At 43.3% G+C, this 26,734-nt stretch overlaps 1 protein-coding gene and 1 long non-coding RNA gene across 2 annotated transcripts; one reads left to right on the forward strand and one right to left on the reverse strand.

Annotated features, from left to right (window-relative positions):
• Positions 1-1,083: 1,083 nt before the first annotated feature.
• LOC129123158 (dual specificity protein phosphatase 13B-like) lies at positions 1,084-10,620 on the reverse strand. Its single transcript, XM_054637412.2, has 3 exons — positions 10,430-10,620; positions 9,529-9,749; positions 1,084-1,496 (listed from the first exon to the last, which is right to left on the reverse strand). Exons 1-3 carry the CDS (start codon positions 10,618-10,620, stop codon positions 1,282-1,284), a joined length of 627 nt encoding a protein of 208 aa, XP_054493387.1. The 3' UTR covers positions 1,084-1,281.
• Positions 10,378-22,421, forward strand: LOC143694819 (uncharacterized). Its single transcript, XR_013183537.1, has 4 exons — positions 10,378-10,628; positions 10,750-10,862; positions 18,982-19,127; positions 22,298-22,421. It is a non-coding gene; the product is annotated as an uncharacterized LOC143694819 (long non-coding RNA).
• Positions 22,422-26,734: the final 4,313 nt, after the last annotated feature.

Here is a 26,734-nt window from a genome sequence, read left to right on the forward strand (position 1 = left end):
TTATGAGAAATGCAGCAAAGGTGTGTTATGCTCAGTTAATATTTTTAATGTATGGAGGTAAAAGAAACTTCAGTTCAGAACAAGTATATGCTTCCCTCTTTCTATTCAACATCCATGGTGCTATAAATACAAACTGCAGGGTACTTTCAGAACTGAGAGCCTTTAAGACTTCTCAAGGGAAAACATCACACCAAATTAATCTGCCGTCAAGTGGAAATTCTATATTGTTTGCATTTGCCAATGTTCTGTATGTGGCTGTAATTGCACTGAAGCAAATATCTGCTTCGAGTTCTTCACAAGATTAAATGTGGCCAATTGGGCGTAAAAGAGTAATTGAAATGCAGAGCTGCTGCTTTGGATTTGTTAGAGGCATTGCTCATTTTTGCTCTGACATGACGATGCTAGGTTCTGACTTTCCATTAAAACAGGGAAATCTGTGGAATCTGATTTCAAGTGTTGGGTTGCAAGCTAAGAGGAGGATATTTGTCTGGCACTGTGCTGCCCTGCAGTGTGCCAGTGGGCAGTGTGCCCTGGGCATGCTCCTTGCTCCATGTGTGCAAGGGGACACCTTCCTCTCTCTGACCAGCAGAGAGGCTGTTGACAGCTGGGCCCCAGCGTGCAGCATCTGCTTCAGAGCTCGAGTTGGCTCCTGAGAATTGCATGGTCCTAAAGTTCTGAGTATTTGCCACAGATCTGAAGCAAAAAGGACTTGTGAAGGTCCAGCGAGAGCCTCTGTGTCTTGTAGCAGAGGGAGCCGAAGGTCTGAATTGGATCCTGACTAGTGTCACCACGTCAGACCAAAGCACTATGTCAGCTTGCAAAACCTGCAGTCTCACCCTAAGCCAGCTGGATGTGAAATGTTAAAGATTTGCTTAAAAGCCTTATGCTTTCCTTTTATTTTACTAGTTTAGTCATTTTCCCTCTTGCCAAATAAATGCAATTACAAGCAAGTAAAAAGTATTTTTTCAAGTTGACTGTGCTGACTTTTAATTCTGCCTGAAAACCCAGCTGCTCCCTGTGCCCTGCCCAACAGGTAGTTAAATAAACAGGCCCAGGTGAGTAAAACTGCCAGCTTGAATCCTTCTTTATTCCATTTTCTTTCCAATTAGTGTGCTTATGCAAAAAATACATGCCTGACAGTTCCTAAGAGCTTGCTCACACTCGGCCTTTGCCCAGAGTTTCTCCACGCAGCTACAGAGCTGTCCTGACAGCATCCTTGCACTCTTCAGAGAGGGCAGCACCTCTTGGGCTGGTGCCAGGAGACAAAGCTTCTTCTTGGCACTAGCAGGCCTCTGCTCCTCTGCCCGTGCCTCTTCCTAACTGGAGGTCCAAGTCCCGAAGCTGCTGGAGGAAGCCGGAGTTGGGGCAGATGCCTCTGTGGGAGCGCACAGTCTGAATGGCGGCAGTGAGGGACAGACCTTCACAGATCATTAGGAAAGCCAGGACAAGAGTTGCAGACCGACTGATTCCCATTGCACAGTGAACCAGTACTTTGCCTAGAAAAAGGAGAGAGATTTGCAATTATGCCAGCAGGCCTCATGGTGGAGGTTATTGTGCTGGAGCAGAGATGGAAGCTGGTATTAGAGACGGGCACACAGGTGTGTACAGCCCTGCAGAGCAGCCCTGGTGCAGTTCCCCTGGTTGGGGAACATGGGGTTTTTACTGGCTGGGGACAGACAATTCCTAATTCTGTTCCAGGATCCATAGTTGCTTGTTTGAGCTTAGCTGTCAGCCTGACAGCACACCCTTATCCCTCCTGCCCAGCCTGCCATCCCTTGTCTCCCTGCTTGCTCATGTGTGGTTTTGGGAATGATGTACTTGCTGGCAAAGTTTCAAGAGTTCACACTTGATGGCCATGCTGTGGGAAGCAGACTTGGCAGGTCACTTACTGCTAGAGGGCTTGGAAACTTGGGATTTCAGAAGTGCAATGCTCAGGATTGCTCACTGCTGTTACAGCAACACTCCTGGTTTTCCACAAATTCTTCTTTCTTCTTGCTTAGGGCAGAAATGCTTTCTGAGGGTGCTGAGTGCTGCTCAGGCTTTTTTGCAAGTGTGTGAAGAAAATAGGCATTATCATCAAGAACAGCTGTTTGTATATGGCATTTGCACCAGCTCACTAATGCATTTTTATTTCTATAGTCTACCCCATACTAATCACTGTCCTTCCCTAATGCCTCTATTTTCCCCTGTTTATTAAGTGACCATAGGAAGACAGTTTATGAAATGTTTTAAGTTTTCCAGAGATTTCAGTGCAAAGTGTGTATCTTCATTAGGAGTTGATTAAGAGTAACGTGATGAGTCCTTCCCCTGTTGCCATAAGTGAGCCTCAGAGAACACCGTCCAGGGATCCAGGAGGGTAACTCCCTCCTTCCCTCTGTTCTGCTTTTGGTTTTCCTGCTGTGATCATGAATGGAAGCAGCCTAAGAAGCTCAATTCTGTATTGCAACTGGCTCCTAGGTTTCTAATCTGTGACTGATCCATTGGAAGGAGATTAATATTTTTTTAAATGGTCTTATTTGAAATTAAAGAAAGTTTTTAAATTAAAAGAAAATTTTGCTCTCAGATGGAAGAATTTGGGTTTTGGTCCTTTCCCTCTAGATATAAACAAAGAGATCATTCCAAACCTGAAAATTTGCATCCTGTAAATATTGTAAAATGCTTCAACTTTCACAAACATGGTAAGATAAATGAGAAATTTTTAATTGAGAGTGAAACTCAATTGCTGTATAACTGTTCTACTCAATTATAACCATGCCTGAATATTTTCAAGCTCTCTTGTCCTTTGCTGCAATCGGATCCATTTTTCTCTCACAGACTGTGGCCCAGCAACTCAGCATTAGTAGAGTAACAAGTGATTAGAAGCAGATATGAACTTCTGACTACCAAATGGACAACCTCCCATTAAAGCAGCTGAAGAAAATGTCTTTTTAGCATGGAAATTTCCGAACAGTTCTTCACTGGAAATCTTCACAAGTTTGAAACAAAGTATTTTCTACTTTATTTAAATTTTATTTTTTTAGACTGTCCTATATGTGGTCTCTTGTTGGTTCATTGTATAGCTGTACAAAATGCAATTTAGTGGCAGTATAGTTTATATCCAGAAAAGATGAAAAGTCAGCGACGACAATCCCAGGTTACTTTTTTCCTCTGGATATGGAATAGACTATCTCAGATGCTGCTTCTTTGCAAAATGTAAGGAGAGGTAGAAAGAACAGACAGCTTTTCAAGGTGAGTTCCTTGTTTTGTTTGTGCTTACAGCATCTTAATCTCCCTATTACTAGGGAGCAAGACAAAAATATCCTTGTTGGATGATGAGCCTAGAACCAGACAAAACTCTCAGACTGATTGCCCCCATCACCCTAGGTGTTAATTCTGGGTACTTTGTGCACAGCTTTTAATCTTAAATCCCATTTTGTTTATGACAGAGTATTTATTTAGCAACCATTCTAGTTCTGACTAATGATGATGGCACAGCCACATGCTCAGAGAGGGTGAGCATGTGTTGTGAAAAGCTGCTCTGGCCAGCAGGTTGAGAGAAGTGTTGAATTCCACAATGTATGTGACACAGCCACCTCTCATTATCCTGGCATGAGAAATCTGAGCACAGCTCTAAAGATAGACATGTCTTCAGCAGAAATAAAGGGACAAATATAGTCTCCAAGGAAGTGGCAAAAACAGCTCTGGTGACAGCAGACTTGGACCAGGCATCAAAACCTTTGGGGGAAGGAAGAGGTTTTCCAATGTAAGGCCAGTTTTGCAGAATTTCTATTTCTGTTTTCTCATCCAGATACAGTTTCATAGAATTTACTGAGATATTGATGCCCTTATTCAAGTTAAATTGCATCTATCTGTCAATTCCATTAACTTCATGTAAATTCTTGGAAGTAAAGTCCTGCTTTTTATGGGCATATGGAGAAATGTTTTGCACCCCTGTTAAAAGATAATGCTAGTTTGAATTTCCATCAGACTTCTTATTCAATGTGCTGCATTTCAATTAGCCTTTCCACCAACCTTGTAGGGTATGTATGCTGCATTATCTTCCCCAGAGGAGGCACTTGGGATCCAAATAACCCTGGTCTGAGATTTTCAGAGGAGCATAAAGGAATCAGGAGCACAATTTCACTTTGAAGAATAGTGCAAAAAGGGTAAGGCCACAAGATTTTTGAAAAATCTTTACCTCAGTAGTTTGCAGGAGGCCTAAATGCAGTGTGTTGGCAGGAATGGGAAATCTAGACATTCACCCAAAATGTGCACCCCAAATAACAGAAGCCAAGAAACAAAATGTTCTGAAAATTTTTCTTTGAATCAGAACCACTCTTTTTCTTTTGGTTGGGTGTTTTTGGTTTTGTTTTTGGGTTTTTTTTGTCTTTGTCTGAAAACTTCTAAGCTACCAGCACTCTCAAACTAAAAGAAAAAGAATTTATGGTTTGAACTGCATCATCAGGGGGGGAAAAAAAAAGAAAAAAAAACAGAAAGAACTGGCCTTGATGTTAGATTTGATTTTGCATCACTATATATTTTGAAATTAAATCTAAATTTGTGCATAAACTGGATGGGGGACAGGAGACTTGATGTTCTGAATCTAAGTTTTGTAAAATTGTTTGAGTCCTTCCTCCCCAACCTGTATGAAGACTTCTGCCTTTGAAAATGCTCTGCCCACTAGCAGTCTTGACCTGAAGACCAAACTGAGCACAGGTATAAATGCTGCTGTTAAATATTGCCTGTTGTGTTTTTGTTGGAGGCACAGAAAGCAGAACAAATGCCAGGCTCCTGCTTGTACAGGCTGGCTCTCTATTGTTTTGTGTCCGTGTCTGAGAGAAGACTGTGTCCAAAAAGAATACACTGAATTTTCTTCCTTGTTTCTCTGGCTTATCTGCACTTCAGAAGAGTTCTCTTCTATCAGCAAAGAGCTTTAGAAGGTGTCTCAGCAAAAACCTGGACAAGCCCCAAGTACTGACCTTGGTCCTAATCTGCATGGTTCTCTAATCACTTGTTCCCATGAGGATGTAGGTATATTATCTCTTTTACAAGTGCAATATGTATTCCAACATTGTTAACCTCTGTGCATAGTGAAACAAGGGCTATGATAAATGCTGGTACACTGACAATAAAATGACTTGTTTGTTGCAGATAAATCAGTCATGTGAAATGATTTAATTAATGTAAAATTGCTCTAATTTGAATTTACTGTCTGATTATTTTTAGCAAACAAATTGAATGTTAAACTTGAGCAAGGAAACAAAAGCTGTGTTACTATTTGGTTCTGTTTACAGGGTCAGACCCTCATCTCTTAGCAGTGGCTGCAAACGGGTGAAGTGACACTCTGAACCCCTGGTGGCATCCTGCATGTGACCAGCGCCTGAGGCAGTCTGCTCCGTGTGGAATCTCGGCTGCGGTGGGTGATTCCAGCCGTTCCACCGTGGGCTGGCTGCGGTGGGTGATTCCAGCCGTTCCACCGTGGGCTGGCTGCGGTGGGCGATTCCAGCCGTTCCACCGTGGGCTGGCTGCCGTGGGCGATTCCAGCCGTTCCACTGTGGGCTGGCTGCGGTGGGTGATTCCAGCTCTGCCGTGGGCTGGCTGCCGTGGGTGATTCCAGCCGTTCCACCGTGGGCTGGCTGCGGTGGGCGATTCCAGCTGTTCCACCGTGGGCTGGCTGCCGTGGGTGATTCCAGCCGTTCCACCGTGGGCTGGATGCGGGGCGTGATTCCAGCTGTTCCACCGTGGGCTGGCTGCAGTGGGCGATTCCAGCCGTTCCACTGTGGGCTGGCTGCGGTGGGCAATTCCAGCCGCTCCACCGGCCCCATGCAGGATGCAGCTGAGAGGTCCCAGCACTCAAGCTGGGATTGCGGGGTGGCTGCTGGAGCTCAGCCACGGGGAGCAGCGCTCACAGAGCTCCCTGCCGTGTGGTAGGCGAGGAGGTTATAACCACATCTCCCACACCACAGAATCTGTGCCATGAGCTGTCAGCTTCCAGCTCTGTCTTCCCCACCCCCATCTGATTTAACATACAGTGCAAAAAGAAGCTGGACTGGTCTCACATTAGGGGACCATGTTGCAACCTCCTCTCTGAGCATGAAACAGGATCCCTTAGGAATAATGGGATTAACTGAGGAGAAGTAGGGGCACTTAGCTTCTGGCATTATTAAATCTTGCAATCCTTATTTGAAATTTTGCACCACACATCTCAAGCTACTTTTTGCAGAGGCAGACAATAACTGTCATCTGTCTGGGATTTGTGCAGAACAATAATACTTGGTTTTTAACAGCGGATTATGGATATTCTATCCAACTCTACTAACATCAAAGGGTTTGCACTAGGGATGAAGTTTGCACATTCAACTTTGTTGGTCCAATTCAAGTTAGGAAATTCAATGTTGTTGAACAAGATCAGGCATTAAAACACATAATAACTTATTGTCCTTTTGCTAATCATCATTAAATGAGCTAAATGTCCTAAGCTAGCCCTTGCTTTCTTGCAGGATGGATTCAATTTGGCTTAAGATGAGGCTCCAGATCTGTCACCCATAGTGAATGTCCCAGCTGCCCTCACTCCATTGGATCCAGCCGAAGTATTCTGCTCAGCAGGAGAGCTCAGCTGGGGTAATGGGCCCTAGGGGCTTGTTCTACTATTTTCTCATCTCCTGTTAGATTTTAGCCAGGTGCAGAATCCACTGCCTATTTCCTGATTAATCCAGTATCTGTTTTGTCACAGCTGAAAATAGCAAGAAGCCTACGGAGAGCTTTAAATAGTGGCAAGGCAGAGCAGGTAAGAGCTGTCATCTGCTGCAGAGTGGGAGGTCAGACTGATGGATGTAATGCACCTACAGTGGAGTCAAGCAAGAAGACCCTTTTCTCCAAAGTTAAGCAGCTTTCATAACTCCTACCAACAAGAAGGTGACAGGAGAGAGAGCCTAGCTTTTCATTTGCTCTACTGAAGTGGAGGAAGGGAAATGACTTTGAGAGTCTGCCATTTCAAGATTTTAATGTGTGGTTTTAACCTGCTTTTTTAAAACATGTTCAGAGGTCAATAAAAGGCAAAGCTCTCTACTTGGGAATCTTTCTCTCAGCACAGTCTTAGTTTAATAGTTTTCATGACATGCTTTCATCAAGTTCTCTTTCCCTCCTCCTTCTGTTAGACTTCACAAAGCCCTGTTGATTTACTTAAGGTTTAGCTGCACTCCAGAGAAATGCAAATTGCACAGGTGGCCATTCAAAGGGTCAAGATTGATATTCAAGGTGTTGTCCTTTGAGCTTGACCATGAGGGAGAAGGCTAGTACTTTCTCAACTCCATATTCTTCCTTGTAGGAAAGGGGACAGATTGTGCATCTGTTTGCTCTTGTCTGAGCCTTCCCAAACAGCTCTCTTACATGGCAAAGAAACTGCCAGGCTGTGCTGAAGGAAAGGCAGTCAAGGAAGTAGGGATCATAAAATAATGCTGATGTGGCATGGCTGCAATAGTAGTGCACATATTGTCTAATTTCTGCAACAAAGACTATGAAGGAAGTCAGGGTGCAATTCAGCCATTGACCACTGTGACAGGAACAGCTCCCAAGTAGGAGCAAGTCTCTGCTTCCTTTTGCTCACACTCTGACACCTCAGTTTTAAGAAACTGCCTTAAAAATGAACTCCTTACATCATCAAAGGTAATATTCTGTTCAGCTAAGGTAAGAGTCTGGAATAAATCTGTCTATGCTGTTTTCTGGACTTGTGGTGTAAAGCATCAGATTTCTTTTTCTAGCATGATGGAAATAACAGTTCTTATCTAATTCTAATGAGTTCTTGATTCTTAGTTTTAAATACATTTGTGCCTCATACAGTCTTAACTTTGACTTATCCTCTTAGGTAAAAAGGATAATATGTTTATGTTAAAGAAAAAAATTGATGTTGAATTTGCTTGTAACAGTTAAGCAGCAGTTTTAAATAACTTCTCAACCAAGCAGTAGTACCTTGTTACATCCTGTATTTAATATGGACAGGCCTCTTGTCACCTGGTATATTTTGTTTTGTTGTTCAATTTCACTGCTTATAATAAACATCACTTTTTTTCTTCTTCTAAATGATGTGAATAACAATCCCCTCCCTGTCTCATCCCTGCACAGGTCATGGGTATTTAGCTGCTAAATTTCTGTACCTCAGGAAATTATGCTTCCAGAACATCTTGTTTATATATTTTCTAAACTGTTGCTCTTTCCTCAAAATGATGAATGTCAGCAACAGCTGGACAGCGTATGATTAAATTTCACCTTGTCTCCATTCCCAGAACTCTACTTCCATATGGAGTTCAGTAAAGCAATACTAAGTGCATGGGAGCAGGGATAAATATGTCTTGAGCTGTAACTTGTTCTGCATTCATAACTTAGTATTTCGGCATGCATTTTGCAAAGCACTAGTTTTGTTTGCTATTGTGGTTTCTACAATTCATCTGCTGTTTTCTGTCTTTTGTCAATTGATTTGGAACTTGCTTTTACACACACATGAATAGATTTTGGATCTTACCTTTCTCTGGAGCACTGCCAATAATGACTTCAATTGCAAATAGTGTATGCTATAATAAAAATGGGTGAAAATCCAAATTCCCCAAATGCAGCCCTAAGTTGCACAAGGGCAAATATTTTCTAACAGAACAGAACAAGCCCTCCAAAGAGCAGGAAATGCACAGGTACCTAGCATGAAGGTACACTGTTTGCAGTTACTGTGCCTCCACTTCCTGGCTAGTAGGGTGTGGATCAGATCTACCAATGCATACAATTAAGCTGGGAAGTTAGTACTTTAGGAACCTGATTGCAATTAAAGCTCACCATGATGCAAGCAAAATGTTTTATTGAGTGTACAACTGTTCTCTTATTAAATCACTTGCTTTTGAGTAGTATCTGTACAGTTTTGTGGCACAGTGATAATTTGCTTTTGTGAAGGCTTGCCCTTAGTAGCAATGATCTCCTATTGGCCCCAAGCCTCTGGTGTTGCACCTGGCACATATTCAGTGAATCTGAGGATTTAGTGGGCTTTCTTCCTATTTAAAAGTTATACTTTTTCTAGCAACAGCATAACATTATTCCAGACTGGTAATGTTGCTTGATCTCCCTTCTATAGAATTGCTTTCTAGCAAGATCTTCCCTATTCTGTTTGTAGGACTTGCACAGATTGTAGCATTATAGTTGAATCTTACTCAAATACGACAGTTGCGCTTGTCTTTTATTTTAAATCCCATCACTAATTTGAAAAGATCAAATAATGTGCCTCTTCCCTGGTCAGAGTGTCCCTGTAAGTAATGAAGGACACTTGCTATTTTGTCTTTTGCTGATGAATAACACCCCTTTAAAAGCCTGTTTAGTGCATGCTTCCCTGTTTCAGGGAAACAGAAGAACTACCAGTAGGAGTTGAGGAAGCAGGTAGGACGCTACTTTGTTTGGGTATCTCCATTCTTACCCACACACAGGTGGGTTGGTCTATGTTAAGTAATATTGAATAACTTTCCCTGCTTGTCTACTATGCAGAAAATATGCAACATGCACAGATAGCTTATTTACCTCTTGGAGAATTCAGTGCTTCTCTGATGTAGTGAGCAACTGGATAGAAGTGAACGCTGAGATCAAAGTTGGGGTTGTCCTCTGCTTCTACTCCGTAGTAATGCACAGGCAAGTCATTGTAGAACTTGGGCCCCGTGTTGATGCGGTACCTCCCAGCAGCGGCGTTCACAACGTGGGAGATGCCCAGGCGGCTCAGCTGCGCCTTGTCACGAGCAACGTACCTGGAGGGAAGATGGGGAATTACATTTGCCTGCTGCATTGCAATGCAGGGAAGAACATGCTGCTGATGGGCAGTTTGTTACAACTGCAGGAAGTGGTAGTGGCTATTTTATTGACAGGTTGATCAGGTTCAAAGTGTTCATCAGAATGCTTTAGGACAGAAATGACTTGTTAAGAAACTAACTCTTAGGTTTCCCTCAGTTTTTTCCCAAACATATGTTTAGCTGGTTCTCAACTGATGAAAGGTGGTGGTGGAGATATTTCTGCACAAGCTAAGGGTTTTCTGATTTCAAAGACTTTCTCACCAAGTCAGAAGTCTCTGAGTATCCATCAGTTCAGAGGACTGATGCCATCTGGCAAAGTGAGGAGAAAATGACCTCGATCCTGTTTTACCCAGCTTTGGCATGACTGCCTGAAGTACCAATGCCACAGCTCCAGTGGGCTGTTGCAGTGTGTCACTCCTGCACTAATGCAGGAGGAGAAACCAGGAGGCAGGGAGATATTTAGTCAGCTAGGATGCATTTTCTCTATCCTACAGCATCCTATGCACAGTTCAATCTTGTTCAACACTTAGATCTGTTGTGAGAGGTCCCAGATTACTGCCTAGCTCTCTGTTTTTAAATAAAGAGTGGAAGATTTGGGGGAAGAGTTGCAATAACCTTCAGCCCTTCCTGTCTCTTACAGGTCTCCCACATAAAGGTTTGGCCAGACTTCATCCACATGCCCTGTGGGGTGTGTGTGTGTGCAGAGCAGGCGCCGCAGCTCCTCCAGGGATGGTGTCCCAGTGCTGCTCCCACTGTCGGGCATCCCACTTGAGGCACTTCTTATCCTAGGGCGTCGTAAGTCCTGGCTGCACAAGGAGTCCCAGGCCATCCTGAAAGGTGAGAGAAGATATTCACCACCAGCCAGAGATATTTCTGACAGGTTCCTGTCTTCCTCTTACCTTGTCAAAAAGTTGATTAAAACTTCATTATATTTTTAAAGATTAATTTTTTTTCATAGGAAATGGGGAAGTTCCTACTACTGTCTGGAATTCTAAATGCTATTATTAGCACAGAGAAAAAGCCCAGCCCTTCATGTGCCAGCACAAGGCTTCTGCTTTCACATGGAAAGAGGTAATGCTATGGAAAATGTTTTGTTTAAATATATCGACTCAAGGGGTGTAGAAACAAAGAATCAACCTGATATGCTGAGGTTTTCCTTTAACCAGGTAACTAAGGCTTTCTTATATATATACTTAATCTGATTTGTCTTCTGATTTGCTCAACAAACTGATCTGGACTGAGTAGAATTGGTCATGCAAAATCTTATTCACTGGTTAGCTATTAATTTTCAACTTCAATGGGGAAAACTCTGTAAGGAGTAATTTGGTTCTTTCCAATAGTGTTTACCGGCCATGCTGGTTGTCCTCATGAGAAATGTTCATGTTAGAAAAATCTGGATGAGTTACAGTGATTCCAGCTGAGCATTTATATGAGCATTGACTAATTTTTTTTAGTAAGTTATTTTAATTTGCATTTCTCTCCTCTCTGCTCCCTCCAAGAACTATCCAATTTCTAATCTTGAAGCAAGTACTTCAGTTACAAGGAGAAACACTTGTTTTTTTAGGCATTGCTTTATCTTTGGAATTACTCTGTTTCCAGATGGTACATTTCTTTTGAAATAGTGGTTCCTCTGCAGTGTTAGCTGTAGATATGAACTGTTGGGAGGACTTTTTTAAAGGGTAATAGAAATTACATTTTTCCCAGGGTTCTGTTCTAAGAAAATATTATACTTCTTTTCTTGCATGCGCTAAAAATGACCCAAATATCTGCATTACAGAGATAGTATGAAGTCTGTCAACTCATGAGCCTTAGAACAGAAGCACCTGTCTAGGACATGGGTGAAGTTGTAGTCAGTGAGTCAAAGTCTTGCTCTGGCACTGCCTGAAGCATGTCTTGTACATAAATGATTTGAGGGGTGGTTTGGGGTAAAACAGTCCAGGACAGCAAACCTGAAATCTTGCATCTTTCTGCTGAACATATTTATTGTTAACAAATAGGTTGTATTTAAGTTCAAGCACCTCCATTGACCATTTCTCTTCAAACACCAAATGTGGTGAAATTTTCTCCTACTTTCCTACCCAGGTATTTTCTCTAGCCCTAAGTTCACATTCTGGTGTAATTTTATTTTGCATGCACAAAGACCGAGCAAGAGGGTCTGAAGGCTAGCCTGCCATGGGAGCTCATTGCGCCTTCATATTAATATGTGCCTTGCTGAAGGGCAAATGAAGCAACTAATTCCCTGAAATATCCATAGAAAAGAAGGAGGGAAGTGTCAGGCCACAGAATGGTCCCTACAAGTCACCCTTCTGCCATGCACATGGGGTGATCTGCCTTGCCACCCAGCTGCCAAGAGGAGCCCTCTGTCATTTCAATACACCTTCTCCTGCCACCTCCATGGCAGCTCTGGCCTCTTGGATACTGTAAGCTTTCACCAAGTGATGTTCCCAGAATGGTCTTGCATTGTTACAAGAGCATTACAAAGAGCTCCACTGTGGAATGTGCTCCCCTCCCAAATGTGCATATCTCCTCCAGTGTCAGCTTTTACTGGGAAAACGAAAGCAGATGTTCTTGCCCATTTTGGATGGCTTTATGCAAGAGGGGGCATGGAGGAATTCCCTACTGGAACAGGTATTTGCCATTGATTTTGATCGCTGCATTGACACTGGGCACCCCAGTGTCCCCTGTGCCAGCTCTGCCTGGCTCCTGCTGGTGATCTTGGACATTTCTCTGATCCCACTCAGGAGATCTGCAGCAGAAATGGGACTTGGATTTCCTGTGTCCTTACCACAGGGCCATCTGCCAGTTCATTAAGTATTTTCAAGAATAACAACCTTCTCCAATCCTTCCCACCTCATAATATCTGCAGCAAATGTTCCCCTTTTTTGATGTACCTAATTCCTTGCAGTGTGTCTAATGGCCACTCCAGGGCACTTCTCACTCCCTGTAAAGTTGCTTTAAACTGTTTTGGTTTTTTCTTATTCAGTACTGCCTGTTATCCTTCTCTCTTGCCCTCTCCACTGTATAAATACTTTAATTTTCCTATTAGCTCAGAGGACTGAAGGCTGCTGTCAGCCTTGCTTTCCTAAGCCTCACAGGAGCTGGGCAGATAACTGTGACATATAGTGCACCTAAGGAAAAGGGCTCCTTCCAAGACTGTTTTGTTTTGTTTTGTTTCTAGAAGGGAGCATAACTTATTTCATAACTTATAACTTATTTCATTTTCATTCTGGTCACATTTTTTTTTTTACTGGAGAATAGCATCTGTTTGTGTCAAGTCTACATCCAATAAAGAGGAAGGACTAGAGTTCAAATTTCAAATGTGAAATAACTGTAACTAACAGGCTGTGAATTATTCAAAATCAGAGAGGCCTCAGTAGGACTATTCAACTAATATGGTGAATATTGAATGCACTGAAAAAAGAATAGCTTTACACAGAAAATTTACAGACAGAAAAACATGATTTTTTTATCTGAATAAATGACTACTCAGTTCTGGCATCAGTCTAACATCTTAACTCACTAAATTTATACATGCAAGTGTCATTACTGAAATGCACATGTTTAAGGAAAACAATGCTATGTAATGTGTAATTCTTTATAACGAACATGGATAGATTGAAAAAAAATTAGTGTGAAAGGAAAAAGGTTATTTGTAATAATGTGATGGCTGTTAATTAAAAAATATGTTTTTAATGATACTCAGCTCACTTCTTCTATACTGATTTTTTGTAGTGGATCTGTTTCTAAGATGTGTGCTGTATGAACAGGCAATACAGTTTTAAAATGCTGGTTTCTGGATGATGATGACATGAAACATTCCTGATCTTTACTCTACTGGAGATGTATTATGGTAATTATTCAATTACATAGGAGAAATTTTGCCATTATGTTTATATTAATTTTGAATTAACAGGTACTGCAACTGTAATTGTATCTGTACTATGCAATAGAATTCCTTAATTACAACTAGCAGGAGGATTGCAATCAGAGGTCTATTGCAAGCAGGTCATTCTGATGATGCAGAGTGACCTAGAGTATGGCACAGGCTGTTTGTGCCACCATCCCTGCCTCCCTGCAGCCACCTCCCTGGACTGATGTGTGTTAGTGACTTTGCTGCAGTTGGGTGATGAGAGCAACCAGGTCAATGGTTCCTTATATATCAACTATCCCAGGAAGAAAGGAAAGTAGTCTTGTGAGAGGGCCCAGATAACATCTCCTTCATGACTGGGATTCCTGTCTGCCTAGTAGAGAATGCCCCTACAGACTGCATACACCTTTGGTTGGGTTTCAGTTAATTCAGTGACTGCAGCTTTATCTGTAACAGAATTGGTGCTATTCAGTACCATGCTGGGGAGAGGGCCTTTAGAGACTTTAGGTTCCTTTACAGGTGTCTGAGACCTTGGAAACATATGCTACCTTTTATCCAATTTCTCCAATTCCACGATATTTAATTAAACAACAAAATGAAAAGTCAGTACATTTGACAATTTAACATTACCTTGATACAGTATCAAGTTGAGAGGATGGTATGAAGGCTGAGATGAAGCAGCAGAAAATCCTGCAGCATGATGCTGTGGTAAGCCAGGAGGAAAAAGCAACACTTGTGTCTAGGATATCTAGTTGAAAGCCTTTACGACCTCTGCTTTAACTTGCATTTTCCAATGCCAAGATAAAGAAGGGATCTGTGTATACTAGAAAAATGTTAATGTGCTCATTTCAATCAAGTGTCAAATATCTTAATTATCCCAGGCCTATGCTGGCTTTTCTGTATGGGTAGAACTTAGCCATTTTCTTATGACATTAGTAAAAATATTTCCAAGTCTTTAAATCCTGAGAACAAAGCAGCCTCCATCCTGTGTTTTCTCAAGCTGCTAAGTGCTATAACCTTGCCATCCCAGTGAAGATATGAGTCTGGCTATACTTCGAATACACTGATTTGTGGTGGCAAAAGACCAGGCTGAAGCTCAGGGCTTGGCCCAAGTAGGTCATGTCAAGTTCATGCCTATCATGTATTCAAAAGCCATAATTTCTTAGAAAGCCTATCCCCTGGAAAGGCTCCTCCAAGCTAACCTATGTTTGAGAGAGGTTTTGTGTTGCTACATGACCACACAAATGACAAGTATTACTGTCATCATTCTTTCTTCCTTAGCATTTAACCCAATAGTCTCACTGGAGTAATAATTTATCAATTGCTAGGAGCACTATGAGATATAGATGGTATGAATCAAACTGCAATGACTGAGGTAGGGCTGGCTGGACTTGAAAGCTGAGACAGAGGCAGTGTCTAGGGAGGCACAAGGTATTTGAGTAGCCAACTGTTTGTAACAAAATCTCTTCAGCAGCTGGTGGATGTAATCTGAACAGCACTTCCAAATTTAGTGGAGGCTTCCAGACCCGTAAGTGTAACCCAGCTATGCATTTAGGGCAATGCACCCACTTGGTGGGATGAGGCAAAATCCATTAGATGGACTTGCTCTCCACAGCTCACACAAGGCCTATGTTGAGGAGCGGACTAAATTTTTCTTTACTGAAAGAAATTTAATCTGGACAGCTTTGAGCAGCAGAAGGCAAAAACATTTGACTTTTTTTCCTCTCAGTACTGCATTAGTGAACATTTTCTGTCCTAACTTTAGAGGAATTATGATGCTTCCCCACTGTCAAAGTAAAAGTTTCCCTGTGTGCCATCCAGGGAAATCAGCAGCTACATTTTTGATACAAAGCACAACTCAAATGTAAGGAAGAATTTAATCAACCCATCCTGGTTCTCAAATATGTTGAATTTACCACTGTTTCCACTGATGTTACAGATTGCCAGGCCTCAGAAGCCTCAAAAATGTCTAATTTTTTCATTGCACGTCTGTGGGCCAGGCTGTAGCTCTCAAACCTAATAGTCTTGACTGTTTCAGGATGTGCATTAGCATGCAGGCCCCAAGGCAGGGTGGCCTTGAAGGGTTTTTTTTGTGACTGTAGTATAAAATATTCTCTTGTCATCAGCTGGTTAGTACATTTGTATTTGCCAGCCATGTGTGCAGCTCCTGACAGTGGCTAGACAGACTCAGCCATCCTTTGATGTGCAGCAATGTTGTACCAAGTGTGCAAAACCTGGCCACCTGCTGATTTTGCTAACTCTTCTGGGTCTTGAAGGTATGTTTATTTTATTCTTTAGCCATGGGAAACCAACTCTGTAGAGTTATTGCTCTCACAGCAGCTTTGAGTGGATAAGAGAAGTGAAAAATATGAGCAGCAAAATTAATTTTCCCTGACCCATCCTTTCCTCACAAAACGCAAAACCATGGCTTGCTGTACCTGATCACATATTTGTAATGTAAGTGGGATCCTAACCATGTTTATGAGTCAGGACAGAGGCATGGACAGAATCTCTGCCAGGCAGAGGAATGTACATGTAGTATGCTTTACAGAAACCATGGCTGACAGGTAGCACCACCACAAGGATTGCAGAGGTAAGAGGTAGTTTATCCACTCCAAGCTCTTCTGTGCCTTCTTCACCACTGAAGCTTGGGTATATTTTGTTTCTTAATTGGACTTTTTATTTACTAGTTACAAATTTTACATGTTCTTTAATAGTGTGCATTGTAACTATTTAAAGCTGAGCACTAAACAGGCCCAGACACTGTTAACAATCTGCATGTTACGATATATTCTTTTGTGTAACTGCTTGTTATAGCATCAGCTATTAAGAATTTATTACTGGTGCATTTTAGGTAGTGCTTTACAGTCATTTAATTAGAGCCATCCAGCAATCATTACATAAATATGCATTGAGAGCAAGAACCCCAATGTTAGGTTACCCAAAAGGCTTTTACCTGCCAAGACCAGAGTTTGGGCCCTCAGGTGGCAATGATGTCATTGCATATTCAGGGAAACAGAGAGTTTAAGGCTGTACAGGGAGCTGTGCTGCTCCCAGCACTAGGTGTTCATGAAGTCATCAGCTGGAGCAAGAGCACTGTAGAGCTCTAAGGACCTGAACTTGGCTATTGGCAAGCAAGAGCAAGTAAAGCAAAGTTGGCTCCCTTCCAGCCCTAGGCCCAGCAAAGATGTGACTTTTGGCTATGAGCACAGTTCAGCTGCAAAACCAGGCCCTCTGGAGCCCTTTGGTACCTCTGCTCTCAGCTGCCAACTGCATCCTTACCCCCGTTAACCCAACCTGATCTGGCAGACCAGCAGACACACTTCATATGACCCAAAGACAGTAGCTGGTCCAAAATGCATCTCCCACATCTCCATGCTATTTATGACTGCAGCACCATGCCCACATTGGAGAGTCTCTATAGCTCCCAGCCAGGCTACTGCTCCTACTCAAATATTTTTGCTGGTGTCTTCTCCTGCAATGGACTTCAGCCATCAGACTTCACTGTCAGTTCTGAGAGTCTCTAACTGCTTCCTCCATTCAATACTGACATTTCTCACTACTTCTTAAGAAAACAGAAGTCCCAATCTATAGCATTATAGCACTAAACAGTTCTTAGACATGCTATGAAACACTTTGGATATCACTATGCTTACACTTGAAGACAAGCTTACCTAAAATTTAGTTGTTCTGTGTTAAGCCTGGCTCTTCTTCTGGGCTGAAGAATTGTTACATCACTTTATCTCTCTTGCCTCCAGCAATAACATGTTGGGGGTGAAAACTGGTATTCTCTGAATTGGTAAACTCTGTTTTTCCTCCTAAAAGCACCCTCAGAAGCTTACTGAAAAGTTGAAGGATGAAACATTTCTGAAAGACAGGCTGGCAAGTTGATGCAGGTTGCTCTAAATAAGGAGCAACATGTGCCACTTTTTCTCTTGGAGCTGCCAGTCAGAACCAGCTGGGTTGTCTGGCTGACACTGGTTTTTTGGTACAAGTATTCCAAAGTCTTCACCCTTCCTGAACAACATAAATCCTAGCTGCTTTCTCATGGCTTGTAGCAATGCTTTACCAGTATTTGCTGCCTGCACTTGCAGGGAGCCTGTGCTGCTCTCGTTACTGGATGATGTTAGTACAGCATGACCCTGGGGAGACATACAAGCTTGGATTTATTCACAGATGGCCTGAAATGTGCTGAATCTGTTCTCTGATGCAGACCTGGTGGCCTGGAGGCTCACCTTTGTGATGCTCTTCAGCTTCACACTGTCACTGTGTGGGAGACAGAGCCTGTTCCTGCTGTAGCACAAGCTCTGCTCCATCTCCATGGCTGTTTGGGCTGAAATTGCAACTACCACAGAGCCCAAGTCCTACACTGTTTTGTATACAGTCTGCTATGTAAGGGGTGTTGATTTGAACAGCAAACATCCAACTGAGCACAGTGTGAGAAAGCCAGGTGGGTTGCTGGGTGTGCTGCATCCAGCTCGCTCAAAGGAGGACAAAGTGTCACTTGGGTGTTGTTTCCAGTCTCTCAGCTATGGTTTCATTCTTCAGATTTACTCCATGTTGCATATTCTTAATCTAGCCTCATCTAATTTTCCCAGGTCACCTTCTAAATGACCTGAAGTCACGTTTCTTTCCTGCTTTGGCAAGGTTTAGAGGCCAAGGATTTCCTGTACTGTGCCTTGCACAAAACCCCAGTTGGAATGCAGTCCCTTAGGTCCTGTGGCCCAAGAGAGTTTAGCAGCCCACATCTGAAGGTGAATGAGGCTGCTGTTAACAATAACTAATACAGCAGTGTCCTCCAGCCGAGAACTGAAAACATCAGGCTTCAGAATTCAAAGAATCCCATTACAAATGAATGGTTTCTGCCCCAAGGATCTAACGAAAAGGATGGCACAATGCAAAGCCTTTCTCCCCTGTGACTAGCTCTGGTATGTTCTTCTATCTTAAAAACAATATATTGCTGCTTTTTCTTTTTTTTTCTTGTGTCTCTTCTGTTTGAGGGCATTAGAAGTTTCACTGCTCTTTGTTCTTGTCCTGTGGTCTCTACCAGCTCTACAAAGACAGCTCTATGCTGCCCAACTTAGAGGAGTGAGCAGACACTTATCCCCTACACTGGCATAGCAGGAGGGTTGAGTAACCTGCTAGGAAGTAAGATGGGAAACAGCAGGAGGCAGACAGCCAAGATTCCCTGGTGTTTCTTGGGCACTGGAATGCCTTTCATACATGTTACTTCAGTGATCCTGTGAGGAACAGGGCTGTTCCCACTGCACAGGGGCAGATGGTGAAGTTAAACTTGATGATTTTTTTTGTATCTCTCCCCAGGTCTGAGCTGGAGGCAGCTGAAGGTCAGAGTGCTGCCAAGCACTGGCAGTGATAGCTGGACCTGAGTGAAGAGTTGCCCTTGGGTTTAACGTGAGTCAAAAGCCTTTACTCACTACAAGTGAGCAAAAGGCAGCTTACAACAGGAGGTGAGTAACCATCAAGGTTGGACTTCCATGCTCTTGGGGACAAGGATTTTAGGAATGCTTTGGCAGATATTGACTTCAATACTCAAAAGAGAATTCAGAACACATAAAATCAAACCAAGGATAAGAAACCCTTTTATCACTGTGCTCCTAAAACCATTCTTTCTGTGCTTGCAAAGTCTTTTTATTACAGTTATTTAAAAAAAAAAAGTAGTATAATCTCTTATTAAATGCAGGGACATTATGGCTTTAAAGCAACTGTGCTGTCTAATTGTTTCTTTACCTTTCTCACACCCCAGCCTCTCTGATCTGAGACTTGCTAGCAATTTGATAGCCATGGCAAGACGTGGAGAGGTCTGGAAGGTTAGTTCCAGTAGCCTGTATTTCACACCAGTGTCTTCTGGCAGAAGGATAAACCACAGACAGAGCTGATTGCAAGTTCCTGTGGCCCAGGTTTCTGGCTACAAAACTGGGAAGGATAAACACCTTCTTAAGCACTGCAAGACAGAACAACAGAAAGGAATGGAAATCTGTTCATAATGCAATGGCTAGAAGCAATCCAGCTGGTTTGTTTTATTCCCACCATGAGAACTATGGTCAGTCCCAGTGCAAGCTTGGCCACCTGTCAGATGAAGTTTGTGAACTCAGGCTGATAGGAATTTGACACGCTCTTGTCTTGGAGCATGCTGGTATGATCAATGCAAATTCCTCCTACAGCAGTGACACAATGTATATGCTACCCATGCAGTCACAGATGCCCCTCATAAATCATTAAAATACGGGCTAGTTCTAATCAGATCCTTTGAGTTATAACGTAATGCACTATTTGAGAACTAAAACCAGTACATCAAGTTAGTACAGAGGTCAGAGTGAGACTGAACACAGCTGAAACTTGCTTGCTTATGTGGGTATAGTCTAAGAGATGCAAGGGAAGATTAAATCCCAAGTCAGCTAAGCAAATTGCTTTCTTCTTATTGTAAAATCTTGCTACTAAGTCTGTGGAGGGGAAAAAAATAGAAATTCATCATATTCTGTAGCAGAGCTGATTTGAGGTCTAGAATTTCCCAGCAATTGTGTTAGCTCTTGGGATTATAGGTATTTCTGATAATTTGTCCTCCAGGTTAACTCTTACCATTTTTCTAAAACAAACTAGCAGTTAAAAATATGTCCCCAAATGTTATAGATCACCCACTACAAAAACAGAAAATATTTTCTTCCATAGTATAGCAAACAGGTAATTTCTAATACAAAAAAAAAAAAAAAAAAAAAAAAACAAACCAAACAAACCAAACCCCCCCCCAAAAAAATCAAATCCTATTAAAAAGCAGCTGTTGTGGTTGCACTCTTCAGTGCAAGCTGGGACACAACAGGAACCTTTGTGAAGGGGAGGCTGCAGTGCCCAAGTGCTGGAAACCCCTAAGTTTGTGTGCTGAGGTGGTACTGCACAGATCCAAATGATTGATGTGTTCTTTTATGTATGGAAAAGGTTGAGTGCCATTTAAATTTTTTGAGTGTTATCTGACTCAGAGGACAGTGTGGTATGGGGCATGGCCAAGCTCCATGGCCAACAAGTAGTTTGGCCACCATAATGGGTATCTGTCAAAGGACAATACTGAAGGCTAACTTCCCCATTTATGCTATATTTGCATGCACATTTTGTTTCTTATGTTATACTTAAAAGAGACAGTAATTGTTTCTCCCCTCATGGCAAAGACAGTCTGGAGCAGAGGATCCTGCTCTGCTTAGGCTGTGTCATTCTCAGTACTGCTGAGTACTTCCTCATGTTTACTTTGTACTTTTCCCTTAAACCTCTCTGGCCTAAACTGGACAGAGTGTTTTTAAAGCCATACAGCAGAGTAACTTGGTATCTGAGTTATACCTATGGAGCCATATTTCTCTAATGGTCTGCAGGGAAGGCTCTCAGAGGCCCAGCTGTGGTAGCCTCCCTTCAGTCTCAAAAATCATCAGAACAGGACTTTGCTGTAATCCTGTGAAAGCCTGTTATTCTGGGCACAGGCTTAGCTTTTGGGAGGTGCAAGTCATATGAACTCTTGGGGTTCATGCTGGCAACTCCTGAGCTGAAACATCTGGTGATGCAAACCAGTGATCCAGAAAGTCACCATAAACCAGGGAACAAAGTCTCCATGAGTCATTGGCAGTAAATAAAAGAACTAGCAAAAACCAAGGCAGTAAGTACAGGTGGGGAACAGAATGAAACTTGGCCTTTTGAAAGATGCACCAACTGCTCCAAACTGGGTGCATGTATGGAGAAAGATGGATTCATATTGTATTTTATCTCTAATTAAACCTCAAGCAAGCCTGAATTTCTCTCAAACCTGGTGGCAAAATAGTTGAAACGTGGAAGGAAAAACAATGATCAGTTTCATTAAAGGTGCAGCACAGCTTGGTGTGGGAACTTAATGAAGATTTGTTGGTCAACAACAATCTCCCAACTCACTTAACATGCTCTCCATTTAATTTGTTCTGCTATTGCAAATGTGAATCCCCAAAGTCAGACAGCTTTCATGGCTCTTGTAGTCTCTGCAGTGTCAGCAGGAAGCACAAACCAAAGACCTAGATCCTGGACTTGAGCAATGTATATTTCTTTTAACAAAACCCAAGCCCAGGTGACATTTTTGGGAGAGGGGAAACAGGAAATGGAGTCCCTTTGGGGGGCAGAGGCTTTTCACAACACTCAGAAACTTGGCCCACATTTCTGGTCTCCTCCCTTTCTTCTCCACAAAGGGCTTGTAGCATTTTTAGACAAACTTGGATCCACTGTATGTTGTTAAGAGAACCTGCTGGGAAATTAGGTGACTCCTGCACTCCAGGGCAGAGGAAATGTGTTTCTGCTTTGTGTTTTTAGGAAAGTAGGAAGATGAAATTCAAAATAAAACACAACAGATGGGAATCTCACAGAGACAGACACTGGGAAATGTTTAGACAAGCTTTGTTCCCAGCTCTTGAGCTCAGAAATTAGCCACTAAGCTGCAGAGAGACTTCAGAAAGACAATGAAATGCATTTTGGCTTCAAATACAGTTCCTCCAGATTCCAATGAGAGTTGTGCACGTGAATCTGAAGGCAGAGTATAGCCAGCAGTATGGGGAATAGATGTAATATGAGAAACTCTTATGCTGTATTATTATAGTCTGAATTGTTTCCATCATTTCAGGTTAAGTAATTCCCCACTATCCATCTCTGAAGTGCAAACAGTACAGCCTTGATGTGCCCCAGGGAAAGGAAGCAAACCAGCCTTTGAATCTTTACCCAACCTTACTGCTCATATTTTGCTTTCAGTGAGTAAGTGTTCAAATCCTTTAATACTTCATTCCCATAAAAATATATTTACCAGGGGTTTTTGTGGCAGCAGTGAGGCTGTGTTTATTATTTTAGGAACACCACACGACTGGCTTTAGAGAAAAGACAAGGCAGGAGCATGGAGTGCTGCAAATCTATCAGAGAACAGCATGTTTTCCACCTGTTGAGGCAGCAACCACAATAACAGATGCACATAATAATTACCTGTACCTCAAAGGCAGCACCAAGTCCTGCACCTTCTGCTCCCCACCTAGCAGACAGCTTGGTAACAGAATTACAAAAGAGGAGCATTGAGAGTTTGTAGTGCTTTGTGAAGAATGAAAAAGCAGCTCTTATTAAAAAGAAACTGGAAGGTGGAAGATGAGAAGGAAAGATCTAAGGCACCATGATGCTAAAAGAGGAGTGGAGCTAAGGAACTCCAGGAATGTATCTTTTTTTTAGAGTGGCAGTCAGGTTTCTGCCAACACCCTTTCCAAAGGTGCTTTCATTTGTACTCTCAATATTAGAGCTAATTTCTACTGATAAATAGGTGCCCCACACACCTACTGGAGCCCATTCCTCCCCAGAGATGGATGGTTCTGCAGAGGCAAGAGGGGCACACAGGGTAGGGGCCTCCTCTCAAGTGACACCATGAATGACCATGACTGTGTGCCAGTACTGTGTTCCTGTTCCTCTCTTTGCTGCCTGGCACTGGGATTGTGCTGGAGCTGCATTTGTCCTTTTGTTTGCAAGTCCCTCAGAGTACCCAGTGTGAGCAGGGCAGGGGACAGTACAGGGAGAAAAGATGTACAGCAGGCAAAATGTTTTGGTCTTTCCTGCTTAAGTGCTGAGGCTTCTAAGGGTCTTTTTCTCCTCTTCCTCCGACTACCAAAAGGAAAGTGGTGACATTTGGCTGGGTGAGGAGGATTTGGCCTCTGGAGTGATTTGTACCATGATAGTTCCTTGTTGCACAAAGGAACAGATCCTTCCTAGAAAGGATTTGTAGGGGAAATTATCTCAGGCCCCATTTAATCTTGACAGAAGAAGATGATGAGAGGACTGTGTGCTGAGTTGGAGTTTTCCTTTGAATTCCTGTGGTGTTGAAGGCAGCACTATAAATAGCCATGCTATCCTTTTTACCCTGGTACAATCCTGTCTCCAGCTCCCTATACAGACAGCAAGTCTTCTGGTAGGTATTTAGCAGGAATTAATTTAACCCAGTCTTCTCCTTCTGTAGTCTTTTACTCCAATCATCACAATGGCTTCCATAGCCATACAAGCATATTTCCTCAATAAAAATTTTCTGAGGAAGACTGCTGATATTAAAAATCCCATTTCTCTCTGAAAATTCGATCCTAGTTATAAATAATCCATAAATAGCCCAAACTACAAAGAGTTAGTATTTAAAAAAAAAAAAAAGACACCCCCCCCCCCAAACTTCTTACTCTTTCATTTTGTTTCTCCCAGGTTTTGTTTTTGAACTGCACAGCATTTTATTCATAGTCTGTTTCACATTTTCTCCAGTGTAACTGACTGGACAGTCTCTCCTTTCCCAGGATTGACTTGTGAACATCAGCTGAGAGGAAGGAAACCCACGTCCAGTGTTTCATGGCTATTATCTTAAAGATAGATCTGTAAGAAATTTAAATACAAGCCAGATTGGTATTTAAATAAAATGGGCCTGGTTTTTTTATAGCATCTTTTTCAGCGAGAGATCCTCAGCCTGTAAGGCCAGCTGGAAAGCAAACTCGAATTTCACAAATATTGGAGTTCCTGAATACGAGGGCCCAGCTCTGGGCTGGCCTTGCCGGGGGTCGCTGCTGGCGGAGCTGGCTCTGGGGGCTCGCACTGCTCGGTGCAGGTGCTGACCGCACCGGGGCTGCTTTGTAAACAAGATTAAAGGTACTTGCCTTACTGGTAGTCGAAGCTCCCGCGCTGCGGTGTCTTGGATTACCTTTGTTTGAATAATACCACTCACTTCGCTCCTAACGTGCCACCTGCACAGCCAATTTCTAGCCTCTCCGGGTGTTCAGTTTATTCAAAGCCTATTTTTAATTCTGTTAATTGTAACCCGTGCTCCGCTACCCTGTTTGGACCTGCAGCAGCAGCCGGGGTGAGGCAGCTGCGGGGCTGGGCTGTGGAGGACGCCGGGGCTCAGGCGGTGCCAGGGCTCTGACCGGCCGGGGGCGCGGCCGCTGCCGGGACACGGAGCCCGAGGGCTTCCCCGCCAGCGGGGGGTGCCCCGGCTGCTCCTTGCGGGGCAGCTGCTGCTCAGCCCAGCTGAGAGCCGTGAGGGGATGGCCGGCCTTAGCCCGTGCGGGGGGCAGCGGGTCCGCCCCTGCCGTGCCCTAGCCTGCCAGGCGGCGCGGGCCGCCCGCGGCGAGACGGGGCGAGCGCGTTCCCTAGCACAGGCCTCGCATCGTCTGCTCCGCTTCCCCCGGGGTTTGACCCGAATTCGGAACAGAGCGGCCAAGGCGGGCCCGGGGCCTGGGGCAGGGTGGCAGCGCCCGCCGCTCGGCGCGGCCCCGCCGGGACCCTCCCGGCACAATCCCGACCGGCCGGGGGCGCGCCGGGCCGACCGCGCCACCTGGCGGCGGCAGCCGGAGCCGCGGGCGCGGATGGGATGTGGGGGGGGGGGGATGAGGGATGGGATGAGGAGCCTGCCTTTGGGAGAAAAACAGCCCGCAAGACATCGCAACCTGAGAAGTTGCATTCTGTGTGTTACTTTGCTGTATTTACAGTATTTTTACCATCAGAGTAAGCTCCAGATTTCCACTTGTTCCAGTCAGTGTTTTAAAAGCACGGTAAATTTGTATCCTGTGAAATGTGTTTAATATGCCCCTGTTTTAGTACCCCCACTGACTCCTGAGCTCTGCCCTTTGCTCCAGCCTGAAAATGGCTGGTTGGTTCCTGCTTCTGAGAGGGGAAAGGATAAGAAAATATAGTTCTGCTTGAGGCTGGGGGCATCTCTATAGACAGATATACTGGGGGATTTTTCCTGACTTGTTCTCTAAGTTTGAATCACTTTATGAGATTTAATTGGTAACGGAAACATTCGTATTAAATTTTGATTTGGGTCTGGAGCATACTTTTAATTTGGCTATTCCTACTTACTGAGGTTTTGTTGCCTTTGTAGAGCAGCCCCAGAGCTCATGAGGAGGTTTCCTTATGCAGGGAACTAAAGCAAAGAAATGTTCCCATACTGCTCTACTGCTGCTCAGATATGTCCAATCTACAGGGTTAGTCCAAAGTAAAATCCCCTGAGACATCCTTGCTATGATGGTCAGATCCTCAGTGCCAAATACTCTGCTTTGTGCTCTGACTCCTGTACTCTACAGAGAAGATGTAGGTATCACCTAAGAGCATTATAAAAGGTGTTGAGTTGTTTGTCCTGAAGGCAGAAATTAGTCTTGTAGACAATACTGGAAATGTCAAGGAACGTTTTCCCTTGCTGCTCTGCTGTTTTTGAGTAGCCAGCTCACATAGTGGGGAGTTTTCATGCCTCTGCATTCCTGAGTTTGGTACTAGGAATACAAACTGCCATCCCCAGCTGGCTTTGGAGCTGGCTTTGTGCTGCAAATGCTTGTCCGCTGGGAACCAAAAGCCAGATGTGCTTCACATAGTTTCCAGGCAGCACTGATCCATCAGATGACAGTAGCTATTGAGTGCTCTTATGGTGGCCCAGAGACACAAAGATGAAAGCCTGATGCCTGTCAACACCTCCCTTGCCATTCCTGTGTGTCTTCAGTTTTCACTTCAGCCCACCTCACAAAAGCAACTGCCACAGAATATGATGTTGCAATGTTAATAACCTTTTAATTTTGAGAAAGAAAATCCCAAGTTTTGTAATTTTGAACTGCCAGACAAATTTGGGATACATTGAACTTTGTCAAATATTTTCCTGCACCAGCCTTAGCTGGTAACCCACATTCTTCTTTAGAAGCATTTTCTGCAGCATTTCCTGGAGGATTTTTAGTATGTAAGATGAACAATATGTGAATGCTCGCTCAAGGAAATGTATTTACATGGAGGAAAAAAGCTCTGATGAACAGCCAAAAGGAAAAGCCTGTAGAGATACCTGGAATAATTTCTTAGAGCGGCTTACGTTGTTTCCCAGCTGCTCTGCCTTTAAACAGCCTCTTACCCCAACTCAGGAGCTCCACCAATTGTAAAAGCAAGAACTAACCAGTGCCAGATTCAAGTCTCAAAATACAAACCCTCTGAGATACAGGGAGTGAAGGGCTGGGGGGCAAGTTCATAAGAAAACTTCTAAGCATTACTGTAGCATAAATAATATGGCATCTTTCACCTC

This window comes from Agelaius phoeniceus, chromosome 9, assembly GCF_051311805.1.
Source record: "Agelaius phoeniceus isolate bAgePho1 chromosome 9, bAgePho1.hap1, whole genome shotgun sequence".
NCBI classification, from domain to species: domain Eukaryota; kingdom Metazoa; phylum Chordata; class Aves; order Passeriformes; family Icteridae; genus Agelaius; species Agelaius phoeniceus.

What these genes read in the sequence shown, in the direction of transcription:
- LOC129123158 (XM_054637412.2), bottom strand. Translation starts at nt 10,620, where the DNA reads ATGGCCTGGGACTCCTTGTGCAGCCAGGACTTACGACGCCCTAGGATA. An exon ending in AACCTTTATGTGGGAGACCT is followed by an intron (nt 9,750 to 10,429) that starts GTAAGAGACAGG and finishes TCTTCCCTCCAG; the next exon opens with GTACGTTGCTCGTGACAAGG. An exon ending in AGCACTGAATTCTCCAAGAG is followed by an intron (nt 1,497 to 9,528) that starts GTAAATAAGCTA and finishes TCCTTTTTCTAG; the next exon opens with GCAAAGTACTGGTTCACTGT.